The 23973-nt window shown below is 38.8% G+C and overlaps 1 protein-coding gene across 1 annotated transcript in view; it reads left to right on the top strand.

Annotated features, from left to right (window-relative positions):
• BMX (BMX non-receptor tyrosine kinase) overlaps nucleotides 1–23973 on the top strand; it is an 82241-nt gene continuing 58268 nt past the window's right edge. The window contains exons 1-4 of the mRNA XM_007500881.3: nucleotides 1–164; nucleotides 13194–13340; nucleotides 15388–15492; nucleotides 23632–23713. Of these exons, the coding sequence (XP_007500943.2) occupies nucleotides 21–164; nucleotides 13194–13340; nucleotides 15388–15492; nucleotides 23632–23713 (478 nt within the window). The 5' untranslated portion in view covers nucleotides 1–20. The remainder of the gene's footprint in view (nucleotides 165–13193; nucleotides 13341–15387; nucleotides 15493–23631; nucleotides 23714–23973) is intronic.

Genomic DNA, 23973 nt, shown 5'->3' on the forward strand with positions numbered 1-23973 from the left:
CCATTTGGGGGCACTGAGTAATGTGGTCATTTCAGGCCTCCCAGTTACCGAAACGTAAGAAGCCAGCCGGAGCGTACAGAGGTGATCGCTGCTTCTTTTCCTTCACCACTTGTCAGCTCATCCTGATTGGAATGGACCCCAACAAAATGAAGCCGGCAGAAATGGTATGTGGCAAAGGTTGGGGGCCACGAACTGGCCTTTGCACAGGAACTTGTCGGGATTCAAATTTGGGCTGGTGTTGATAGTAGCATGAAGACAAAGTCCAGCACCAGCTGTATTTGGGATTGGCGTTCTCTTTTCCGTTTTCTTCTGCTGGTTTTTGTTCCCCTGCCCCCCCAATACATACCTTCTAACAGCTGCTGAAAGAAAGATGTTTTCATTCAATTTCTTCCTATTTTTCCCAGTGGTTTTTCCCCCCTTTTTTATTAGAACTCTTGCTTTATAGGTTTTATATGGAACTCTTGCTAACTGTTTTTGCTTTTGTTTGTTTTGTTTTGACGCTGACTTTCACTGCAAGTGTGTGGTTTGCTAGTTTATTTGTTTGGAAATGGGTTGGTTTTTTATGTTTAGTTTTGGTGGGGAGAAGCAAGGGAAAGAGGAGATGTCTATGCAGGGGCAGTAGTTGTGAGAGGGATCCAGCCACATGGCACAGTACAAAGGACTCCAGAATCAGAATCAGAAAAACTAGATCTGAACCATTCCCTAAAATTCGCAGATGTTCCAGAGGTCTGTTTAAAATGCAGACATATGTAGGCAGTACAAGGAGTCAAAGCAAGGCTTCTTCATGTTCTTGTGCATGTCACGGACCCCTTTGACAGACTGCTCACATCTATGGACCCCTTCTCGGACTAATGTTTTGAAAAACATAAAATCAAATGTATAGGATTAAAAAGGAAATGAACTACATCAAAATCAGTTAGATACATTTGTGTGTATGTGTATATTTGTGTACATATACATGTATATACATAGTTTAGTATCCTTATTACATATGTATATGATATATATGTTTATGTGTAAATTTTTATTTATATAGATTTATAGATAAATAAAAATATTTTGTGTATTTATACATAAATAAAAATATTTTTTAAAATGTATATATAAGCACACACATATAAATAATGACACAGATCCTTGGTTAAGAACCATTGAAATTAAAGGCATTCAAACTGAAGTGTTAAATGACTAATGATCTGCTTTTTTCCTCAGCCAGGGAAATCTAAGTAAGATCTTTAGATTTGGGGGAGGGAGGAGGAGGAAGAAAAGGAGTCGAAAGAAGATAGTGCTTAAAAAAGATGGGGAATTATCAAAAATGTTCTCTAATAATAATAGATAGAATTTATATAATGCTGTAAGGTTTGCAAAGCCCGATCCATATGCTAGTGATGGTGAACTTTTTAGAGACTGAGTGCCAAAACTACACCCTCACGCCACATGTGAGCCACCACCTTACCCCAGACAGGGGAGGGAGGAAGTGTTCCCATTGGGCTGCTGGGCAGAGAGGTAGGTGATGTGAGGAACATCATTGGCCCTGATGGAGAGGGGGAGAGGAGCAGCCCCCTCCAGCATTCATGCCATAGGTTTGTCAACATGGCCATAGGCTATCTGATTTTATCCTTATAACAATCTTGTGAGAAAAATACTATTATCATCTTAATTTTATAGTTGAGGAAACTCAAGCAAACAGAAGTCAAGTGACTTGCCCAGGTTTACACAGCTACAACAATTATTTATTTTACATTAATTACAATTATTTTGTAATTAATTACATTACAATAATTAATTACAATAATTACACAACACAACAATTACAGGTAAAATCTGAACTCAGCTCTTCCTGACTCCAAGTCCAGTCAGCGGTGGGAACACGGTGGCCCTTAGCTACCTCAACAAGTTGCTAATCAATAAGAGATCAAATTAGAAAATTAGGATTGTGGTTAATATAATATTTTCCTAACCCCAGTGCCTCTATGGCATCATCTATGTGGATATCACCTTAGACAGTCTAATCCTCCAGCTTGGGGGTAGAATATATCCGGTAGGATCCATGGAAAAGCAAGTATAGGAATGGCATAGGATTAGCAGGTATGAGTCTATCTACATGTTAACTGTGGATAGCAGTTCAGTACTTGAGTTGTCCATCTATTGACCTTTCTCGCTGCTATTTTTCATTTTTATCTTTCATAAATGATAATCCTTGAACCATTTCTTGTGTATAGGCTATTAATGGAAATTGATCTAGGAATACTCTGACCCCCTGAACTTTACCCCTACCAATTCTCCATTCTCCTTTCTGTCACCTGCACTGATCACAGAGGGGGAGGGAGGAAAAGCACCACTCAGCTTCCTAACTGCTATCCAATCATCCCTTTTTGTTTATTGTTGCTGAATCATTGCAGTCGTGTCTGACTCTTCCTGATCTGATTTTGAGGTTCCCTTGGCAAAGATACTGGAATGGATTGCCATTTCCTGCTCCAGCTCATTTTGTAGATTAGGAAACTAAGGCAAGTAAAGGTAAATGACTTGAACAGGGTCACACAGCTAGGAGGTGGCTGAGGCTAGACTTGAACCATGAAGAGGAGTCTTTCTGATTCTGAGCTCAATGCTTTATTCATGTATCACCTAGCTGCTTGGGTCCTTCCTCCATTTATTCAGTTCTGAGCCCAATCTTTTGCTCATCTGGAGCACATTACATGCACACATGTGTATATATATATATATATATATATATATCTTTAGCATAATGTAGACATTATGTCATTTTCATGTAAAACACAATTGTCACTTTCTCTCCCTTCTACTTGTCAACATCAAATAATAGGATGTAGTTATGGAGGAAAAATATGAAGAATATTTAAGACAGCTTCTTTGAAAGCATAATAATATTATTCATTTATATATTGCTTTAAGGTTTGCAAAGTACTTTACAATTATTGTCTTATTTGATCCTCACAACAGTTAGGTGCTTCTTTGTTATTCCCATTTACAAAAGAGGAAAGTGGGGGACACAGGTTAAGTGGATTGCCCAGGATCACTCAGTTAGTGTCTGAGGTTGGATTTGAACTCGAATCTTCTGGTGAATCAAAGTGCCCTCTTCATTAGATGATCTGAAAGATACCTATTTTAATGGAAAAAGCTCTGGATGCAGAAGCAGAGCCATAACTTGGGTGAGACAATCAAGGCTTTGCTCCAGGGTGTTGAATTTGAAGGGACCTGACATTCAGAAGCTTGAAAAACTGAAGATAATGCCTAGTTATGAGAATAATTAGTTAAAATGGGAAATTACCATGTAGTCTACTTCCTCCCTTGAATTCCAGGCAACATTCTCCCTGGCTGAGACCCTCCCTTCTCTCCCCATCTTGCTTTCAATGGGATGCCATCTCTGGACACCAAAAATACCACTTATGGCTCTATCTGGAACCAGACGACGAATTCAAATCCTGGTCCACTGCATGTGACCCATAGACATTAATCAAATTATCTGACTCCTTATATAGAGCCAGTATAGAGTAGAGAGCAGTATAGAGTAGAACTGGGTTAAGAAGAGCTGGGTTCTTGGAGAATATTGTCCCCAGTAACAGCAAAACCATACAATATGAATGATTTAGTTAGACTCAGCAAAACAGTGATCCAAGGCAATCCCAAAGGACTCATGATGAAAAATGGTATTGCCCTCCAGAGAAAGAACTGATGAAGTCTGAATGCAGATCGAGGCAGACCATTTTTCATTTTATTTTCTTCTTGGCATTTTTTTATGTCGTCTTCCACAACACGATGAATATGGAAATGGTTTTTGTGCGATAGAACATATCTAACCAATATAACCAATATCAAATTGCTTATTCTTACGAGTGGGGAGGGAAACAAATGTTGGAAAAAATTTACACGCAATTGGGAACAATAAAGTATTATTGGAAAGAGAGAAAAAGACAAAGAGAGACAGAGAGAGAAGACATAGGTTCAAATCCTACCTCAGCTTATATGTAAAATGAGGGAGTTGGTCCTTCTTGCTTTAACTATATGATTCCATGATCTTGTCCTCAGTTTCCTCATCTGTAAGTTGACACTGGTTTCATCCAACTCAAATTACTCTTTTTGAATTGATTAAGAAAAATGTGTTTTAGATGGCACTGTGGATACAGATTCAAGCCTGGAATCAGGAAGACCTGTGTTCAAATCTGGCCTTAGACACTTAGTGACCTTGGGCAAATCACTTCACTTCTATTTGTCTTAATTTCCTCACCTGCAAAATGGGGACAATAATAATATTGACCTCTCAGGGATTGTTGGGAGGCTCAAATGAGATAATTGTAAAATGCTTAGCACAGAACCTGGCATATAGTAAATGCTATGAAAATGCTTATTCTCTTCTCTGCCTTCCATGTTTCAATTGTACTTTCTATTAAATATTTTGTTCATTCTTTTAGTAGTAAGTCAGTAAGAAGAAATGACTAGGAAAAACTTTGAAGGAGGCAGATATTGTCTAGAGTGGCCTCTACTTCCCATTTTGGTGTTCTTGGCCTCTTCTACCTTTCCTGATTACAGTAATGACCAGTGCTCACAGGGCCCTTTTATTTTACTTTTTCCTCTTATTGATTAAAACCTGCTCTTAACTAGACGTCCCATTATGAGCGTGTAAATGGCGGCTAATAGTTTAAAGTTCGGCTTCTCTTAGGAATGTTTTCATTTTCAGAGTTGAACAATCAAGGGCTTTTCCAGCCAAGGGTAGGGAAGAGCTACCAGGAGGAGTTCTTTTTGTTCTGAACAGACCCTTCCCCCAAGAGATCAGCTATCAATAGCTTTGTTTCTTCTTCCTTTCTTGGAGATTATTCTCTACTCTGGGAATAGAATTGCTATTTGCTTTGAAGATCAGTCCTGGAGCCTTGTATGATGCTGTCTTTAGGAATTCAACTGTAGGTAAGAAGGTCTTTGGGAGTTGTTCTAGTGGAAAGCGAAGGAGAAGGCGAAGAAGCATTTATAAAGCACCTATTATTATGTGCTGGGTCCTGTGCAAAGGACTTTACAAACATTACCTCATTTGATCTTCACCACCACTCCGGGAGGTAGATGCTGTTATTATTCCCATCTTACAGATGAGGAAACTGGGACAGACAGAGGTGAAATGACTTATCCAGGGTCATAGCTCACGGGTAAGAATCTGAGGTTGCATTTGAACTTGGATCTTTCTGACTTCAGGCCCAGAGTTCTATCTTTTGGACCACATAGCAGGGAAAAACCCCTTGGACAAAGTCTATGATAGACCCAAAATACACTGAGTCACACTTACGGTAGGTTACATTACAGAAAGACTTTAGTGTATTCAACTAGCAGGATACTTCCTCTTCAGATATCCCATTGGGTCAGTTAGATCCTCCCATCCTGCAGAACTGAATTTGCTTATGCATTGGCGTGTTACCTAATTCAGTCATCTGTAAGACATCTTTTTACGATATGTCATGGGACAATAGCTCCTCAAATCCTCAGAAAATAGAATTCACCGATGTAGCATGCTCACTCCCTCTATTTGCCTCCGGAGCGCTTGAATGTCTCATGTATCATAGACCTCTGGAAATAAACAGCCCTGGATATTTGGCAGGCAAATTTGATATGTCTGTCATGCAGTGGCAGTGATGTGGGGGGCCGCCTAATTTTCCTATCACCCTTTTGGAAGGCAACTCGTAAGGCATAGATAGGAGTTTCTGATCTAATTGTAGTCTGAGACAGCGAGTGCTGGAGCCTAGATTTTAGGATGTTAAAACGGAGATCGTTTGCCAGTCAGTCATTAAGAAAGCATTTATGGAGCAAATACCATGGGAAGAGTTTCTCTCTCTAGTTCTACGATTTCCAGATTTAAGGGTAGGGAGAAAGGCCTGGGAAACTGCTTTCATGTTGATTGGTCCATATTGCCATCACTTCTGATAGGAATTTGGGGTCTACAAAGACACACACCTCCTTCAATCCAGATTTTCCATTGCTAGGCACATATCCCAAGGAGTCCATGCTAAGCAGAAAGTTCCCCAAAACATCAAAGTATTTAAGTCTATTTTATATTTTAGAGTAGCAAAGAACATGCTCATCAATTGGGAAATGGCTAACCCAAGGTGGCACAAGAATGCAACAGAATTTACTCAGCTTTAAGAAATGACAAACATTACAAATGCTGAGAAGCACGGAAAGATTTACACGAACTGATGCAAAGTGTCAGAGTCAAGAAAACACTAAACACAATAATTATAACAATGTACATGGAAAGAATAACTACAAAACAATTGCAAATGACGGTTATGAAATGACAAAGAATAAACTAGTGCCTTCCTTAAGAAACAATGAGCAAATTAATTAAAAAAAACTTGGAAAGAACTATATGAGATACTGAAGAGTGAAATGAGGAGAACCAAAAGAATATTATATATAGCTGTGTATTTAATATTTGAAGAATAACTTGTGGATGTTCATCTCCAGAGAATGAATTGAGAAGTGGAAACAAGAAAGACATGATCAATGTATTTTGCTGGATGATGCCGTCTATGATGTGAGGAGTAAAGAAAGGGCAAATAAAAATAAATAAATTAAAAGAGTAAGTCAGAACTCAAAGAAGAGATCAAAGAAAAGACTTCCGATGACCCCTTTGCAGTGGTGCAGGTCCATTGGAATGGGAACATTGAATGTCTTATTGGGTTTTTTGTATTGTTTTATTTTAACAAATGCCATCTAGAGTCATGAGTGCCCTAGAATCTATCCATGGACCCTGAAAGGGATATGTGGAACTCAGTTAAGCTTTATAAAGCAGGGATTCTTAGCTAAGTTTCACATACTCCTTTGGGGGCCAAGGATATATGCCAGGGGACTCATGATTTTAGATGGAAAAATTCTGCGTCTTAATTTTCACTGATTTCTAACTGAAATTTAGCATTTCCTTCAATTATCTAAAAATGTTATTTGAGAAAGGATATATCGGCTTCACCAGAATGTCAAAGGGATCTGTAACACATGAATAAAAAGTTAAGAGCCCCTGTTATAAGATAGTCCTCTTTGGAGGACAGCAAAGGGAAATATGTGGAAAATTTCATTAAAAAGATATTAATAAAAAATCTCAAAAGAGGTTCTAAACAATTTAGTATCTAAGGGATGGAGAATGTGGAGAAGAGGGGTTCAAATGAGTATAAGAACCAAAACCAATTCTAATTTTACATTATGAGTATAACTGTATCTATAGTATATAATTAATTACACCTATTACTGCATCATTCCCCTCCTTTAATCTAAGATTTCTACAAAGCTTTAATGTTTTAGGGCACTTTACATGCATGATTACATTTGATAATCTCAGTGCACACAAGATTCAGGTTCACAATTAACTGACTCATTTTCCCTCCCTGAGAGGAAATAAAAACTGGGATTATGGGGTAACTAGATTAAACAGTGGACAGAGGTTGCTGGGCTTGGATTTAGGAAAAACTGGGATCAAATACAACCTCTGACACTTATTAGTTGTGTTACCCTGGGCAAGTCATTTCACTTCTGTCTGCTTCAGTTTCCTCATCTGCAAAGGAGATAATAATAACACTTTCCTTCAGGGTTGTTGTGAAGATCAAATAAGATAAATATTGGTTGTAGAATGCTTAGTGCAATGCTTCCACATAATAATTGATATATAAATGTTACCTCTTGTTACTGTTATGGATAATACAAATAATTGTTCCTGTGAGTAATCCCAATTCTCATTTATGAAAAATCATGACATTTTGTCTAGACTACAAATTAGCCCTCATTATAGGGATCTCATTCAGTAGGTGGCAAAATGGATGAAGTGCTGGACCTAGAGTCAGAGAGGCTTAAATTTAATCCATCCTCAGACACTTAGTAGCCATGTGACCCTGGACAAGGTCTTAGTCTGCCTCCTGACTCTACAGGTTGACATCACAATGATCTCCTGGACATTTTGAGATAAATGTACTATAAGAAACTCAACTCAAAATATTTTTGTGTTGGGGACCATCAGTCCACAACACCTTGACAGAGTCATGCGTGGTAGCTGGGGAGACCACAGAGTGGTCCTTGGCGAGATGTGACTGCCACTCTATCCCCCTTGCATGACTTCTTTCATCAATGCCCCTTACCTATGAATTGGCATGATTATTATTCCCCCTAGTCTCAGAAGAAATAATGCAAGAGCAAAACACATGTACTGTTATTCCCTAAAACATCACCAAAAGATCAGACCCTTAAACCCAATCCCAAAAAGACAATCAAGTGTTAACTTTTACTTAGGTACATAATTCCCAGCAAAACTGCAGGTACAGGCCAAGCCCAAAACTTTCTCATGAATCCAGCACACAAATCAATCATAGAGGCCCATACAATATGTACAGGTACAGTACAGGTACACTAAGTAAGCTTCAATATGCCTCAGTGGCTCAATTACACAAATCAGTAACTGAAACTCCCTAGTAAGCCACCTCTGACGAAATCATTTATCGTGTATTCTGTCTGTAATCACAATACAAAAATATAGAATGTTAATCAAGTGATTTGTTAAAAGTCAATGTATCACTTTTCCAATTATCTCTCTTTGATTTTGTATACCTGCATGCCAAGAAAATGGGTATAAATCCCAGGCCTGGGAATGTCGGAGCAGCTTTGTGCAAAGCAGTCCTGTGGCTGTAATGATTAAGCTGTCTTCTGTTTGTTATTTATTTTATTTAATTTATTTTGACTGATCATTCACCACCAGTCAGGAACCCTGGAGTCGTGAGTGAGGCTGGACCCTGACCATGGCATTTTTGCCCCAAACCTACTACTTTTCTGGGACAGCTAGGTGGCATAGTGAATAGAATGCTAGTCCTAGAGTCAGGAAGACCTGAATTCAAATCCAGTCACAGACATTTACTAGATATGTGAGCCTGGGTAAGTCACTTACCCCTGTTTGCCTCAGTTTCCTCATATGTAAAGTGAGCTGGAAAAGGAAATGACAACCATTCCAATATCTTTGCCAAGAAAATCCCAAATAGGATCACATAGAATGACTAAAATGACTGAACAACGCATCACTCTTCTGAATTTACTTATTGCTATTGAGGATGCCACAACCTTTCTAGTCAGCCAGGTTTTCAACTTCAGAATCAGCCTCTACTCCTTATTCTCCCTCACCCTACATCTTCATTCTACCTCTGTATTATCTCCTATATAATAAATCCCTTCCCTTCGCTCATATGGTCTTCATCACTTTTCACTTTCAAAACAATCAAAAGTCTCCCCTCACCAATCCATCCTCTACCCACATGCCAAAGTAATCTCCCTAAAGCATAGATCTAATCATTTTACTCTCTAGCTCAATAAACTCCAATGGTTCCCTTTTACCTCTACAATCAAATATGCATTCCTCCATTTGCCATTTAAAGCCTTCACAATCTGGCCCCATTCTACCTTCCTACAAATTACTCCACTCCTACTGCTCCGCTCCAGCCACCCAGAGTCTATGATCTAGGCAAATGGGTCTTCTTGTTTTTCCTCACACACAACATGCCATTTCCCATCTCTGTGCCTTTGCCCATAATTCATTACTTCTTCATTTTTCTCATATTCCCTGTAACCCTTCAAAGCTCATCTTAAATGGAACCCTTGTATGTGAAACCTTTGCTAACCGTCTAGCTGCTAATCCTTTCTTTTCTTTGTATTCATTTCTTATAAATTTATACACAAACATACATATATACATATACACACATATATGTATATATTTATGTATATATATGCACATACTGTTTCCCCTGATAAAATATAAGCTCCTTGAGGGCAGGCATTGTTTCATTTTTACCTTTGTATATATTCCCTGTGCCTGGTCCAAAGACTAAACACATAATGCATAGTTCAATGCTTGTTTAGCAGTTGACTTATTACAAATATTATGATGGGGGACAGCTAGTTGGCTCAGTGAATTGAGAGCCAGGCCTAGAGACAAGAGAGTCCTGGGTTCAAATCTGGCCTCAGATGCTTCCTCACTGCATGACCCTGATCAAGTCACTTAACCTCATTGCCTAACCCTTACCACTCTTTAGCCTTGGAACCAATGCGCAATGAGAAGTGGAAACAAGAAAGACATGATCAATACATTTTGCCAGATGATGCCGTCTATGATGTGAGGAGTAAAGGAAGGGCAAATAAAAATAAACAAATTAAAAGAGTAAGCCAGAACTCAAAGAAGAGATAAAAGAAAAGATTGATTCCAAAACAGAAAATAAAGGTTTGAGGAGGGGAAAAGTCACATAGTATGATTATGAGCAATCCTCTCTGCGCCTTGGTTTCCTCATCTGTAAAAGGGAGTTAAAAATAATATGTATATAGTAGTATTTGCTTTACGGTATTGTTGTGAAGTTCTCTCATGCTGATGTGCTTTGCCAATTTTAAAGCCTTGCACAAGATGTTAACCATTTCCCTTATTAATCTAGTTAAAGAAGTCGAATCAGAACTGTTTTTACATATTCCGGAATGCAGGAAAGACCGAATTTCTTAGTCCTCCTCTCTGTCCAGTCCTAGTCGCTCCTTAACTCTTTGCCAGTAATACAGAAGCCCTCCACAACTGGGACGTAGCCAGTCACCCATCTGCCCCCTCCTGCTCCTAGCCCTGTGGAGAACAATGGGCCTGCTTCCTGATTTGGGTGATAAGGAAAATGCAAATATGTTCATTCTAATCCATGTTCCTGACCCACTGGGTAGGAAGAGGAATGGCAGGTTAGTGACCAGGTCTCTCTCTTTAAAGCTAGAAATTAAGGCAAAGGGACAGTCTCACACTGACTCCCTCCGAAGACTAGCCATGAGCAAGGTAAGAGCTTCCATATTTCCAGAGGTCTAGAAAGGCATTTTCGGCATGGCTCAGAGATGCCAAACTAATGCCGCACCCTGATAGGCAAGACAAAAGAAAAAATGAAAGAGTTTGTGCCCGTCATTTGTTGCTTAGGACTCCCACTTTTCTTTATCAAGACTGAGAATTTAGTGGCTAAATTCTTTGAAGTTCTCATCTATCCAAAAAGGCTTGACTGTCGGGGTAGTTTGAGTTATTGAACTTCCTAGTTTTTAATCTGTTAAATTTGTTCAATCAAACAAATTGGGCAGTTTATTGGGATACTTGAAAAATGAATGTTTTATACTCTAGATTAAGGATTCTTAAACTGCTGTCCATGAATTTGGTTTCTTTTTTTAAGAAATATTTTGATAACTATTTCTGTATAATTGATTTCCTTTGAAATTCTATGTATTTTATATAGTTAAGGCCATTATTTTGAGGAAAGGCCCCGAGGCTTCATCAGACTGCTAAAGGGAAACATGGCACAAAAAATTTCTCTAGATATAATTGTATGGAGACGTTGGGGCTCCAGTTTGTGAAAATCAGGCATTTTTTGAGCTATAACAATTTCCTTATTAATCCCTTGCTTTTGTATGACATTTTGTATTCTTCATAGCTCTTTTTATATAAATGATCTAAAGTGGTTCTATTTGTGTTTAAAATTATATCCGTACCTGCCTAATGTTTTTAATTCTTTCTAAGGAATCTGGAAATAATGTAAGAAATATGAATATCAAAAAGTTTGTTCACATACGTGAAAGTGAGGTCATGTCTGCCAGACCAAAGCATTGTGCTAATTTGGTCAAAACATGCAGATAACTGGTGGTAGATTCAGGTTAAATTACTTATCTGGTACCATATTGCTTATTACTTAACAATAAGGATTCATAACTAGGACTGTCCCCAAAAGGACTGGGCTGCCTCAGGAGTTAGTAGTTTCCCCCTCTTTGAAGACTTTCAATTAAAGGTTGGATTTCTCACTGTCTATTATAAGAGACCAGAGTTGGGGGCGGGGATGTTGGGATTGTTTTGCAAGTTTGGGTTGAACCAAATAGTTACCAGAATCTCTGTCATTTCTGCGTGATTTGAAATGTTAATATTCATTGACATATTTGGATGAGTTAAAAAGTAAATCATTTGGAGCTTCTCTATCCAATATGGATAGTATTTGTCCATATAGATTCAGTATTGTGTAGAAGATACTTACATAGGTACAAGATTTATGTTGTTTTTGTTGTGCAGTCATTTTTAGTCATGTCTGACTTCATAACCCTCTTTGGGGTTTTCTTGACAAAGATATTGGAGGAGTTTGCCATTTTCTTCTCCAGTTCGTTTTACAGATGAGGAAACTGAGGCAAACATAGTTCAGTGATCTGTTCAGGGTCAGTCACACAGCTCGTAAATATCTGAGACTCTATTTGAACTCATGAAGATGAGTCTTCCTGACAACAGGTTGGCATCCTACACTGTGCCACTTATGTCTCTCTCCCTCCCTCTCTCTCTCTCTCTCTCTCTCTCTCTCTCTCTCTCTCTCTCTCTCTCTCTCTCTCTCTCTCTCTCTCTCTTCTCTCTCTCTCTCTCTCTCACTCTCTCTCTCTCTCTTTCTCTCTCTCCTTCTCTCTCCCCCTCTTATCTACGTAGAATATGTCTCTAATGTATGTATATACACATAAATGTGTGCATTTTATATGTGTGTATTTTATATTACATATATATGTGAAATATATGCATATAAAATGGGCACATATATGTATATTTTATGTGGATATGTATATGTAAGGGTATGTCTATGTGTATATAACAATATTTATCATATATATGGGGAGACAGAGACAGAGAAGAGAGAGAGAGAGAGAGAGAGAGAGAGAGAGAGAGAGAGAGAGAGAGAGAGCGAGCTGCAGTGATAGAGGCATTTTCTTCACTGGGAGTTTGCTAGACCTATGAACTCACAGATCTAAACCATAAAAAGTGACAAAGAGGGGCAGCTGAGTGGCTCCGTGGATTGAGAGTCAGGCCTAGAGATGGGAGGTCCTAGGTTCAAATTTGGCCTCAGATATGTCCTTTGTGACCCTGGGCAAGTCACTTCACCCCCACTGCCCAGCCCTTACCATTCTCCTGCCTTGGAACCAATATACAATATTGATTCTCAAATGGAAGGTAAAGGTTTAAAAAGATAACAAAAATGAGAAACTATAATAAATACTAATATATTTTAATATTTAAATTGGTCTCAAGATAGCACTTTTGAATGAGAAACATGTGTAGGAAGAAAAACACTAAAAAAGTTAAAAGAGAACATGGCTTGATTTGAACAAATGGTATTTTGTATGATTTCATATTTCTTCAGGATGACAATATGGACAAAAAAACCGTCCTCGAAGAACTTCTCCTCAAGAGGTCACAACAAAAGAAGAAAATGTCACCCAACAATTACAAAGAAAGGCTTTTTGTCCTTACCAAAACAAACCTCTCCTACTATGATTATGACAAGATGGTAAGACTATTTTTCTAGTTGTTTTTAGTGCTTTCATTTTATTTTTGCTTAGTTGTATCATCATTGGATAGGATTTTTAAACTTCTTAACCTTTATAGTAAAGATGATCTCAAATTCCCTTGCTATGTTCCTTTTTGGATAATCAGAATGCATTTAACTCGTGAACTTTATGGCAGTATGATACAGTAGAAAGAATTCTGGCTCTAGAGTCAGAAGAACTGGGTTGAAATCTCATTTCTGGTACATGTGGGGCTTTGGGAAAGTCAAGTGACATTTCTGGGTTTTTTCAACTATAAAACAAGGAGGTTGGATTAGAAAGTCTCAAGGAACACCCCTGCCCCAGTGCTAACTGTAGGTGTTTTGTAATAAAATCTTTAAATCCTGTCTAATTTTTCCTTATCAGAACTACACTAATCAGCCCATTGGTGATTTTTTCTAACTTAAAAGGATAAAAACCACTATGCTATCTACTGCCCAGTGGACTTACGCATCGGCTATGGGGGGTGGGGAGGAAGAAAAGAAAATGATCTATGTCTTTAACGTATAATGCTTGGAAATGATCAAATAAAATATATTTTAAAAAAACCACTATGCTAGAATGCTCTTAAGATAGACAGAGCATCTTAAGATGCTTTTTAAAAGCTTTACCTTCTGGTTCTAAGCCAGAAGAGTGGTAAGGGCGCAGTGTTGAGGGCGTGGCAAAAGACTTCCCCAGGGTCACAGCTATGTCCGAGGTCAGATGATAGCATGAGCTCTTGAGTACTGTGGGTAGACCCACTGCTAAGTTCAAGTTCTCTACAGGAATCGGCTGCTGCTTCGTTATATACTTTCTTGTGAACTACAGAGAGTTTTCTCTCTTTCAGCTGTCACCAACTTAGTTGATTAGCCATTTCATTGACGATTTCATGGATGCCGACATCTCATAACATATTTTTACCACTTTCCCACAACAGGAAAGTCTTCGGAAACCCTCTTAAAACGTGTCTTAAAAGAAAATGTTCATTAAATTAAATTGAATTGGCTCAAGAAACACTTAAGAGCAGGCAGTTCTGCAGGGGTGGGGAGGCTCAGAAGGCTCAATTCCCAGCAGAGAGTGGATGCAAAGGGAAGAGGAAAAGGCAAACTAAACAGTTTCCCAGTTTCTCATAAGTCTATTCACTATGAGTTATTTTATTTAAATGAAATTCCCAGAATATCGCACACACGCACACACACACACACTTAAGTGCAAGTTCAAAACACTCTGAAGCCAAACATAATGCCTGCTTTACTACTGTCCATAAGAGAGGAATTGTAATTTTCCAAGAACATTTTTCCAATGGCTAACCTTGACTTTGTTTATTATAAAAACGGTTGTTGAACAATTGAAATCATAGCTGCCTACAACCATCCAATGAACTGTCTCCTTGTAGGTTTCCAAGTACATTTTGGCATGACCTCCTTTGAAAAAGAAGCAGAGAAAAATATCTCTTAGTCATTCTTCCCCTAAGTTCGTTCCAGCTTTATTCACTTGCATTTTTCCTTTTTATAAGCTAAAATGTGTTGTAGATTGGGAAGAATCTTTTGACCTGTTAGGAAGGGAATCTGTGAATCAGCAAAATCACCCAATGGTAATAATAGTAACAGAAACTGTCATTGTCGTGATCATCGTCCCCGAACTGTATAGAGGGAAAAGCTTTATGAGATGCAGAGATCTAGTAGAAGAAATCAAAGCCATGGAGGAACCGGATGAGGTTCATATCATCCCTGTCATTCTTTTTATCATTGGCGTTGTCCCAAAGCTACTTTCCGAGGGCCTTGGAAGACAAGCCTATGTGTCAGGACTTTTATTCAATTTTTGTAAACAGTTATTTTATGCACTTGCTCAATAGTCCACATATAAAAATATAGTAGAATAACAATTTGCATGAAGAATACTTTCGCTTGACACTGAAAAACCTGAGGAGAATGAGATGATAATGATAATAATAAAAAATACTTCGTTTTATATTCTTTGTACATAATAATACGTGATTCCAAGATATCATATTTTTGTTTTGGGATTTAGAAAAGAGGCAGCAAGAAAGGATCAATTGACATTAAGAAAATTCGATGTGTTGAAAGAGTGAATCTTGAGGAGCAAACCCCTGTGGAGAGACAATATCCATTTCAGGTAATGTCAAGTAGAGCATGAAATCTAATGTTCAGATCATTAATCTATTTATACCCTTCTGAAGTAAAGTTTTCTCAAATAGGGAATGGCTCAGCAAGGTATTTATGGAGGGTTATTTTCAAATTTGGACTGTATGAGAAAGTATTTTGTTGGGGGGCAGCTGGGTAGCTCAGTGAATTGAGAGCCAGGCCTAGAGATGGGAGGTCCTAGGTTCAAATCTGGACTTAGACACTTCCCAGTTGTGTGACCCTGGGCAAGTCACTTGACCCCCATTGCCTAGCTCTTACCACTCTTCTTCCTTGGAACCAATATACAATATTGATTCCAAGACAGAAGGTAAGGGTTTTTTTTAAAAAGTATTTTGTTGGTTGCAGACAGGGAGGAGGAATGGGTACTCTCTGGGATTTTTCTGGGGTTTTCTACTTTCTTGTTGTTCAGCCATTCAGTCATGTTCAATAATTCTTGACTCCATTTGGGGTTTTCTTGGCAAAAATACTGGAAGGGTTTTTGCCATTTTCTTGTCCATCTCGTTTTACAGATGAGGAAACTGAGACAAACAGAGTTAAGTGACTTGCCTAGGGTCATACAATATCATACAACAGTGCAGCCCCATTGCTATGCGTCTGATCCTTAGCAGTTAACTCCTACAAAAAGAAACCCAAGCTTTTACAGTAACTTAGTCAATGCACAACTAAAACTTTGTAGCTATTTTAATGGAGCTTCCATTTACCAAGGTGCTTATTTTCAACAAAATGTCCTGTCAACCAGAGAGGCATGTCAACATGCTTATACTACAGGCTGGATTCAAACTCATGTCTTTTGACTCTTAGCCCAGCACTCTATCCCACTGAATCACCGAAGGACCCCTTTTTCTCATCCTACTAGGAGTGAGGAAAAGGAACAAGAACCAAACACTTAGACATCCTGTTTAGGAACCCATTTGCGCCAGTTTGCCTTAGCCCGCTTTGTGGAAGTTCTCAGTTTTCACATCCATTTGCCCATGCAGAACAGTCTGAAATAACTGGACTGTTCTGCAGGGAAACCAAGAGTGTGCTAGAACCAGCTGAAACTGGCTCATGGGAGTTGATTGTGTTCTAATCTGGGAATTGTCAAACACTACAAATCAGGGCTGGCTTTATTGTTTCTTCAAATGTCTGAATTTAAGAAAAGGATGGAGAAAATGCTAATGATGCAGGCTGGACTTCAAAGGGTGTTGTGGGTACAATGTTCTTCTGCAGAGAGCTGATTTTCAAGTATTTACCAACATATGCCTGCAGGAAACAAACCTAAATGGCGAGGCAAGCAAAACACTAAGATCAGCTAAAGGGTGGCCTCCTTTGGTCCTAGAGCCTTAGGATTTGGACCGCCTGGGCCTTGTGGATTTCTCCAGCAGCCTGGTGAATCCTCTGCACCCCTCTGTTCAGTATAATGTTTTATTGTCTTTATTCACAATGAAAAGACATGCTAAATTTTAAGTAGAGGTTAGTAAAAATGAAGACGTGATTTTTCCCCTCCATCTAAATGTATGGACTTCTTGAAATCCATCCATGGAACTCTTGGAGATCTGTGACCTCTAGATTAAGAACCATTGCTTTAACCCCAGGAGCAATGGTGTGTCTGTAATTCAAACATAGTAAATACTTGTTAAGGTGTATGGGGGGGTAGGTGGCTCAGTGGATAGCACACTGGCCTGGAATCAGGAAGACTCATCTTCCTGATTCAAATTTGACCTCAGACACTTACTAGCTGTGTTCCTCTAGGCGAGTTACTTAACTTTGTTTGCCTCAGTTTCCTTATCTGTAAAATGAACTAGAGAAGAAAATGGCAAACCATTCCAGGATCTTTGCCAAGAAAATCCCAAATGGGGTCATGAAGAGTCAGACATGACAGGAAAAGGGCTAAACAACAACAGAGACCTGTGCTAGGAGGAGTTTATGTAATAGTAATGTAATAAGTGAAAGATCCTAAACAAAGTGTTATGAGATATTTTTAAAAAGGGAGACGTTGCTTTGGCATAGAAGGGGAAAGGAAAAGACATGTCAGAGAGATCAGGGTTAGCTGCTCCTCCAGAAGCACCAGCCTTTTTCCCTCTGTGAAACCCTGAACTTTGGGACTAGAAGGGAACCCGGGGATTCTCCAGTTCAAATCTTGATTTTAGAAACAAAGGGACCATTTCAAAGTTGATTTTGATGTTGGGATGTTTCTGTGACGTTATCCACGCGGGTACTTGTTTCAGCTGTGAAGATGCCAACTCATCTGCACCTTCTGGCCTTTTGCTGCTTTTGTCCATGCTGGCTAATCCACCATCCGCAGGCAGTCCTTTCCATCTTTTTAGCCTCCCTCAGAGTAGGCTTCCTCTAGTTACCCATGGATACCGGTGAAGTAATACTGGCCATCTGACAAGTCTTGCTCATGCTTCCTGATCAACCCATTTCCTTTTCTAATTGCATCTTTTTCTCTAGTCTTTCATGCTGGTCTCCTGCATGATTCTTTGCGGATAACATGTTGCAAAAAATAGACGTTGAAACTTTGAAAGATACTCCAAGCCACCCTGCCTTTCTGTTATCCTTTGGATAACATTAATCTTCAGAGGCAGGCTGTTGCATTACATGATTTGAAGACACGTGGCATCATTGGAACACTTTACAAATATATGCCTTTATTCAGAGAAAAGTGTGTGCTAATTAAAAACACTATTCAGTTCCCCAAATGTCATCCAGTCTCTTCTTCTCTTATTCAGTTCGGGGCCCAGAACTTTGTTTATCGAAGATGTCTCTCCAAGATTTATAATCAGCCTAATTCTATATCATAATTTAGACAATATGCTTTCTTCATCCACTTGGCTTTTCATGTGTGATTTATTGGACTAAATTCTTTCAAGCCATTGATCTCATTTACCTCTACCTATTCTGCCATATAACTTCTATTCTTGTATTATAAATGAATATTTTATGATTTTAACATGCACAGAGATGACAACCGAGGCAGCATTTCACTCTACTGAAGTTGGGGCTTTTTTAAAGCTACAATTAAGAAGTACAATAGGATATGAATATCTTTCAGTTAATTGTGAAACTGTAAGGATACGTCCTACTCTATATTATCATTTGCAAAAATCTTTGGTGATTTCTTCTTAAACATTCATCAAGCATATCCTCAATGTGTAAATTATTTTCAAAAAGTTTTTAGAAGAGGTGAGAAAGTAGAAGCATGGTCTGATCATCATTCATAATTCCTGATTTGTCTTTTGGGTACTAATGAGGTTTGTGAATTTTCCCAAACATTCTTGCTTTAAGAGTTTTTGTGTGCCTCACTTTACCTTTATCTCTCATGGAACAGTGACCAAGATGAGAGGTCTGATTTTTTTTCTAACAAGATTAGTGTTTTTACAGACAAAGGTTGAAAAACTGAAACGTTACCAGATTCTGCAGATCACACTACAATTATCTTCTCAGCGTGCTAATACTAGATGTGTTTCTACAGAAAGCAAGTCTGTAGTAATGGGGATGTTCTTAGGGACAGTGTCTCCTGCTACAAATATCTTGCCCTTTGACTATTCTGAGACTAGAAATATGTCCAGAGAGAGAGCCTATAGTTTGGGTTTGTTTGGGGAATGTTCTCAGACAATGTCTCTAGCCACATAGAGCTTGTCCTCTGAGTGTTAAACAGTTCTGTGGACTTTTCCCCCACTCTTCCTCTTCCTGGAGATGAGAGGTCCATAGGTGTTACACAATGCACTCACATGCACCCATGGGATCCTCAGGGACTGGTCAGGAGAGGAGAAGGGAGTAAAGAAAAGGAAGGGGTAAAGGAGGGAAAGGGGATACAGAAGAGGAATTGGGGAAATTGCCTACTGAGGCAAGGAGGACTACTTTTAGATTTCTCAAGAATTGATCAATTCATGGCTTCTTCCTGCTTTATGAGCTGACTTTGCTCATAATTTCCCACTATCTTATTCTATATGCAAAAGAAAACCCAGGTTGAACCATTATTGTGGTTGGCTGCCTGTTGGCCAAGATCAAATGTTTGTTGGCTAAGAAGGTTTCTTGGCTCTTTTGATCTTCCTACTGTGGTGAGTGATTTGCATCAGTCCAATTTTTGAAAGAAAAGGTGCCCTTGTGAGAAGGATTGATGAAGGATCTATCACCCTTTTTGCCATGTTAAAGTCAGAGTCCTGACCAGCTGTGAAAGTTCTACACCAAAGGCTTGAATTGAACGTGAGGGATGAGAGTGGAAGGAGCCATTTTGAAAATGGAGCACATTTTAGGCAATGTTTGTTTTGTTTCCTATGCTATAATGGAAGAGCTTTTGCTGTTAAGTTGTTTTAGTAGTGTGTGTCTCCATTTAAGTTATCTTCACAAAGATACTGGAATGGCTTAGCATTTCCTTCTCTAGTTCATTTTACAGATGAGGAAACTGAGACAAACAGGATTGAATGACTACTCTGAGCCACACAGCTTTTAAGTGTCTGAGATTAGATTTGAATTCATGAAGATGAGCCTTACTGATCCCAAGGCTGGTGCTATATGCACAGTGAAAACTAGCTATCCCGGTAGAAGAGGTAGAAATAGCTATAAATAAAAGACCCCATCGATGGCAGAGTTGTCAAATCAAAAAGTCCTGTCTCTAGAGAGCATTCTCAAGGACAAGTTACCCATTTAACTGTGAAAAAAAATCTCTGTAAGTGGCTTTAAGGAAGTCACTGAGGGATATCACCTAAGAGACTGTTTTGAACGGCATAGAAAGATTGAAGTGATTAAAAACATAACTTACCATGGCAGTGACAAAAAGACAATCTTTGCTTTTGTGATTTTCCATGATTTTCCATGACTTTGTGCCAAAGACTGTCATTCAAGAATATTATACTGCAGATGGCCTCTACCGTGAAGTCAGGAAAGTTTTATCTGAGCAAGAAATGACCAGTGCTCCCTTTACTCAAGGAAGTCAAAGGGATTCTGGGAACTTTGATAGTAGTCATGGAGGTAGCTTTGCTGGAAATCACAACTAAATGAAAACTTTAATAACTGTGGTGGTTTTCATGGCAGACATGGTTGGTAGGGGATATGGAGGAAATGAAGATTGTTACAATAGATTTGGCAATAATAGGACCAACTTTGGAGGGTATGGAAACTTCAGTGACATTGGCAATTACAAGTCATCCTGCAAACTTTGCTTCTGTGAAGGGGGAAGACTTTGGGGCCAGTAATTCTTGTATATAGGGTGGGTCAGTGTTTTGTCAAACCTAATAATTATGGTAGTTATAGTGGCTCCAGTGATAAAGAATAGTTACAGCAACAGAAGTTTTCATCACTATTAGGAAACAAAGACGAATCAAGAGACAATAGCTAGAAAAGCAACAGGGAAGCCATAGTTTGTAAACATTTTGTGAACTCAACCAAGCACAATGGTGTCAGGGCCTTACTCCTACAAAGAGGCACATTTTAGACAATACTTTTTGTGTATGGGGAGGGAGAAAATGCCAGAAATATATTTGTGATGCTGAATAATTTATTTAAAGCATAAAGCATTTAAATAGTTTTATGTGGCTGCTTTTGTACCCACCCTATTGATTGCTAAATGTAGTAGTTTGATTGTGGCATTGAATTAAAACATCTTTAAAAATAGGAAATGATAATAGTCTGAAGGAATGTCTGTTCTTTTATCCTGTTGAGTGTTCTTTTATTCTGTTGAGTGTATATGGTCACGATAATCCATTTCTCACATTTTAGCCTTAATAGTTGGTTTACATAGGTCAGTTTGGAATGACCTCAATTATATTCCATATCTTATCATTTTATTCTTTCTAATTGACATTAGTCATTTTCTCTGCTATAATAAATCTATATTCTGACTGTACACAGACAGAAATGAGACCAATATCAGTAACTAGTTGGTGGCTGTTCAGATATTCACTTTTTATATTATTTCTCTAACTCCTCTTAAATTATATTCATATGAGTCACCAGAGTGGTTGCAGTAAAAAATTCTTTAGCTTCATGAAAAGAGGTCTAGCTTCCAGGAATAGGGAAGGGATAGTCCCGCTGTACTCTGCCCTTGTCAGATATTATCTGGCATATTGTGTGTAGTTCCAGATCTATGGTTTAAGGACATTGATCATTGGAGTCCCCAGAGGACAGCTGGAATGGGGAATTGCCTTGAGTCTGTGTCCTGTCAAGATCAGTTAAAGGAACTAGAAACATTTAGTCTGAATCAAAAAACTGTGATAACTGGCTTCAAATATTTGAAGCATTGTCACCTGGAAGAGGGATTAGACATATTCTGTTTGGCCACAAAGGGTAGGTAGAGTAATGAGAGATGGAAGTTTCCAAGACATTAATTTGGACTTGATACCAGGCAAAACTTCTTAGCAATTAGAGTTTTCTGAAAGTGGCTTTCTGGAAAAGAAGCAGATTCCCCCTACTTGAAGGTCTTCATTCAGTGACTCTCTGAGCACTTGTTAGATAGGGTAGAATGGAGACTTCTTTAGTGTATGTATATGTTGAACTAAAATGGCGCCCGGGGTTCTTTTCAGCCCTCAAATAATGGGATCCTGTAATTTTTGCATTTTTCTTGGATCAGCTTCTTCAATGTCTACCTTCACTTTAGACTGACCAAATATTGAACTCTTTCACTTCAAAAGAAGGGACTTAATGAAATCTTTGTAGGGTTTCTCTACTACCTTGTTTTCTGCCCCAACTATCGTCAGTGACCTTTTTACAAATATTATCATGAGCATTGTCATACAAGAAGATGAAGTATTTCATGAAATAATATTTCTTCTTGCTTTTGAATGCATAGAAACCCCCCTGGTTTGCCAATAAATGTATTCTCTAAGCAGAACTTTATAGCTCTCTTTCCTTTTAGCTCCATCTTCCTTTTGGTTTGCATTTGTGGTAGGAATACTAAGGTTCCTTTACAAGAGCTCAACCTGTGGTCCATGAACTTGGTTTTATTTTAATGCTTTGATCACTGGATTTCACTATAAATGGGTTTCCTTTGTTATGTGTATTTGATTTCATGCTGTTAAAAACATTTTTCTGAGGAGGGATCCAGAGACTTTACCACACTATCAAAAGGGTCCATAATACACACAAAAAGGTTAAGAGGATAGGCAAGGAGCCACCAACGATTTAAACCCGTGTTCTTGGCGCCCTTGGGACCCTGTTTTCGCCACTGGGCCCTGACCATCATTATAGGAGTAGAAAAGGGCTTCATGGGACCTAACATCATTTGTAGTGTGAAAAGAATTCATCACCTACCTAGTAGAGATGGCAATCTCTTTCATTAGAAAGGTCGATTCTTAGAAAATAGACATTGTTTCTTAGGACTCTACCCAGAACTTTCTAAATCAATCAATCATCAGCCAGTGAGCATTCATAAATCACAAAGCTAGGGGACTGAAGATTCAAGGACTAAAAAAAATAAATAAACAATCTCTTCCCTCAGGAAGCTTATATTCTATTCCAGAATGATGGAATCTGCCAGTGTTTTTAATTCGCTGACATAATAATCCTTAGAGGATGCATAGTCATCTCCACAGCATAATAAGGACTGGAGTAGGATTCTGTGAAGGATTTTAGGCCTTGGAGCTAATGGTTTATTTTAATTAAAAAAAAAAAAACCTATTTTCTGTCTCAGAATCAATACTGTGTATTGGTTCCAAGGCAGAAGAGCAGTAAGGTCCAAGCAATGGGGGTTAAGTGACTTGCCCAGGGTCACACAGCTGGGAAGTGTCTGAGGTCAGATTTGAACACAGGACCCAGATCTCTCCAGTCCTGGCTCTATATCCACTGAGCTGCCCCTCAAAGCTTGTTTTTAAATCCAAATTCTCAAACTCCGTATTCAGTCTTCCTACTGTCAATACCGTACTAAATGTTTGTTTGGGAGGTTTTTAATGGATGACTAAACATCATCATTAACATGGCTTGCTTTCACATTACCTTTTTAAAATAAAAATGTGAGAAGGCCTGGAGGATTCATTTTTAGGAATTAAGAAAAAGTTGTTTCTAGATGTGGGGGGACCTCCTCCAAAGCCAGTGTGTATTCATTGTACCTAGCTTCTGCAGAGAAATCTCATTGCTAAGGAATGCCCAGAAGCCCACAGGCTGGAATATGGTGTCAGCGTCTCTCTCTTTTCAGATTGTTTATAAAGATGGACTTCTCTACGTCTATGCGTCCAACGAAGAGAGCCGGAGCAAGTGGCTAAAAGCCCTCCAGAAAGGTATGATCACATTAGCCTCCCGTGAAGCGTACAGGATAGGGCATTAATGGAACTGATTCAGTGCTAAGAGAACCTTCTAACTGTGCTCATTCCCCTCGCCATGTGGGCCATTCTCAGCCCATTCCACATTTTTTCTGAAGTAAAGGAGGGCTCAGCTGCCTGGGTGCCATCTTTCCCCACTACTGTGCCTTCCTGGGGGCCCAGGAGAGTACCCTTAGTTCCAGTCTCCCCCCATGCCTGTCCCTCTTTCAGAACCCCAG

This window comes from Monodelphis domestica, chromosome 8 (genome assembly GCF_027887165.1).
Source record: "Monodelphis domestica isolate mMonDom1 chromosome 8, mMonDom1.pri, whole genome shotgun sequence".
Taxonomy (NCBI): Eukaryota; Metazoa; Chordata; class Mammalia; order Didelphimorphia; family Didelphidae; genus Monodelphis; species Monodelphis domestica.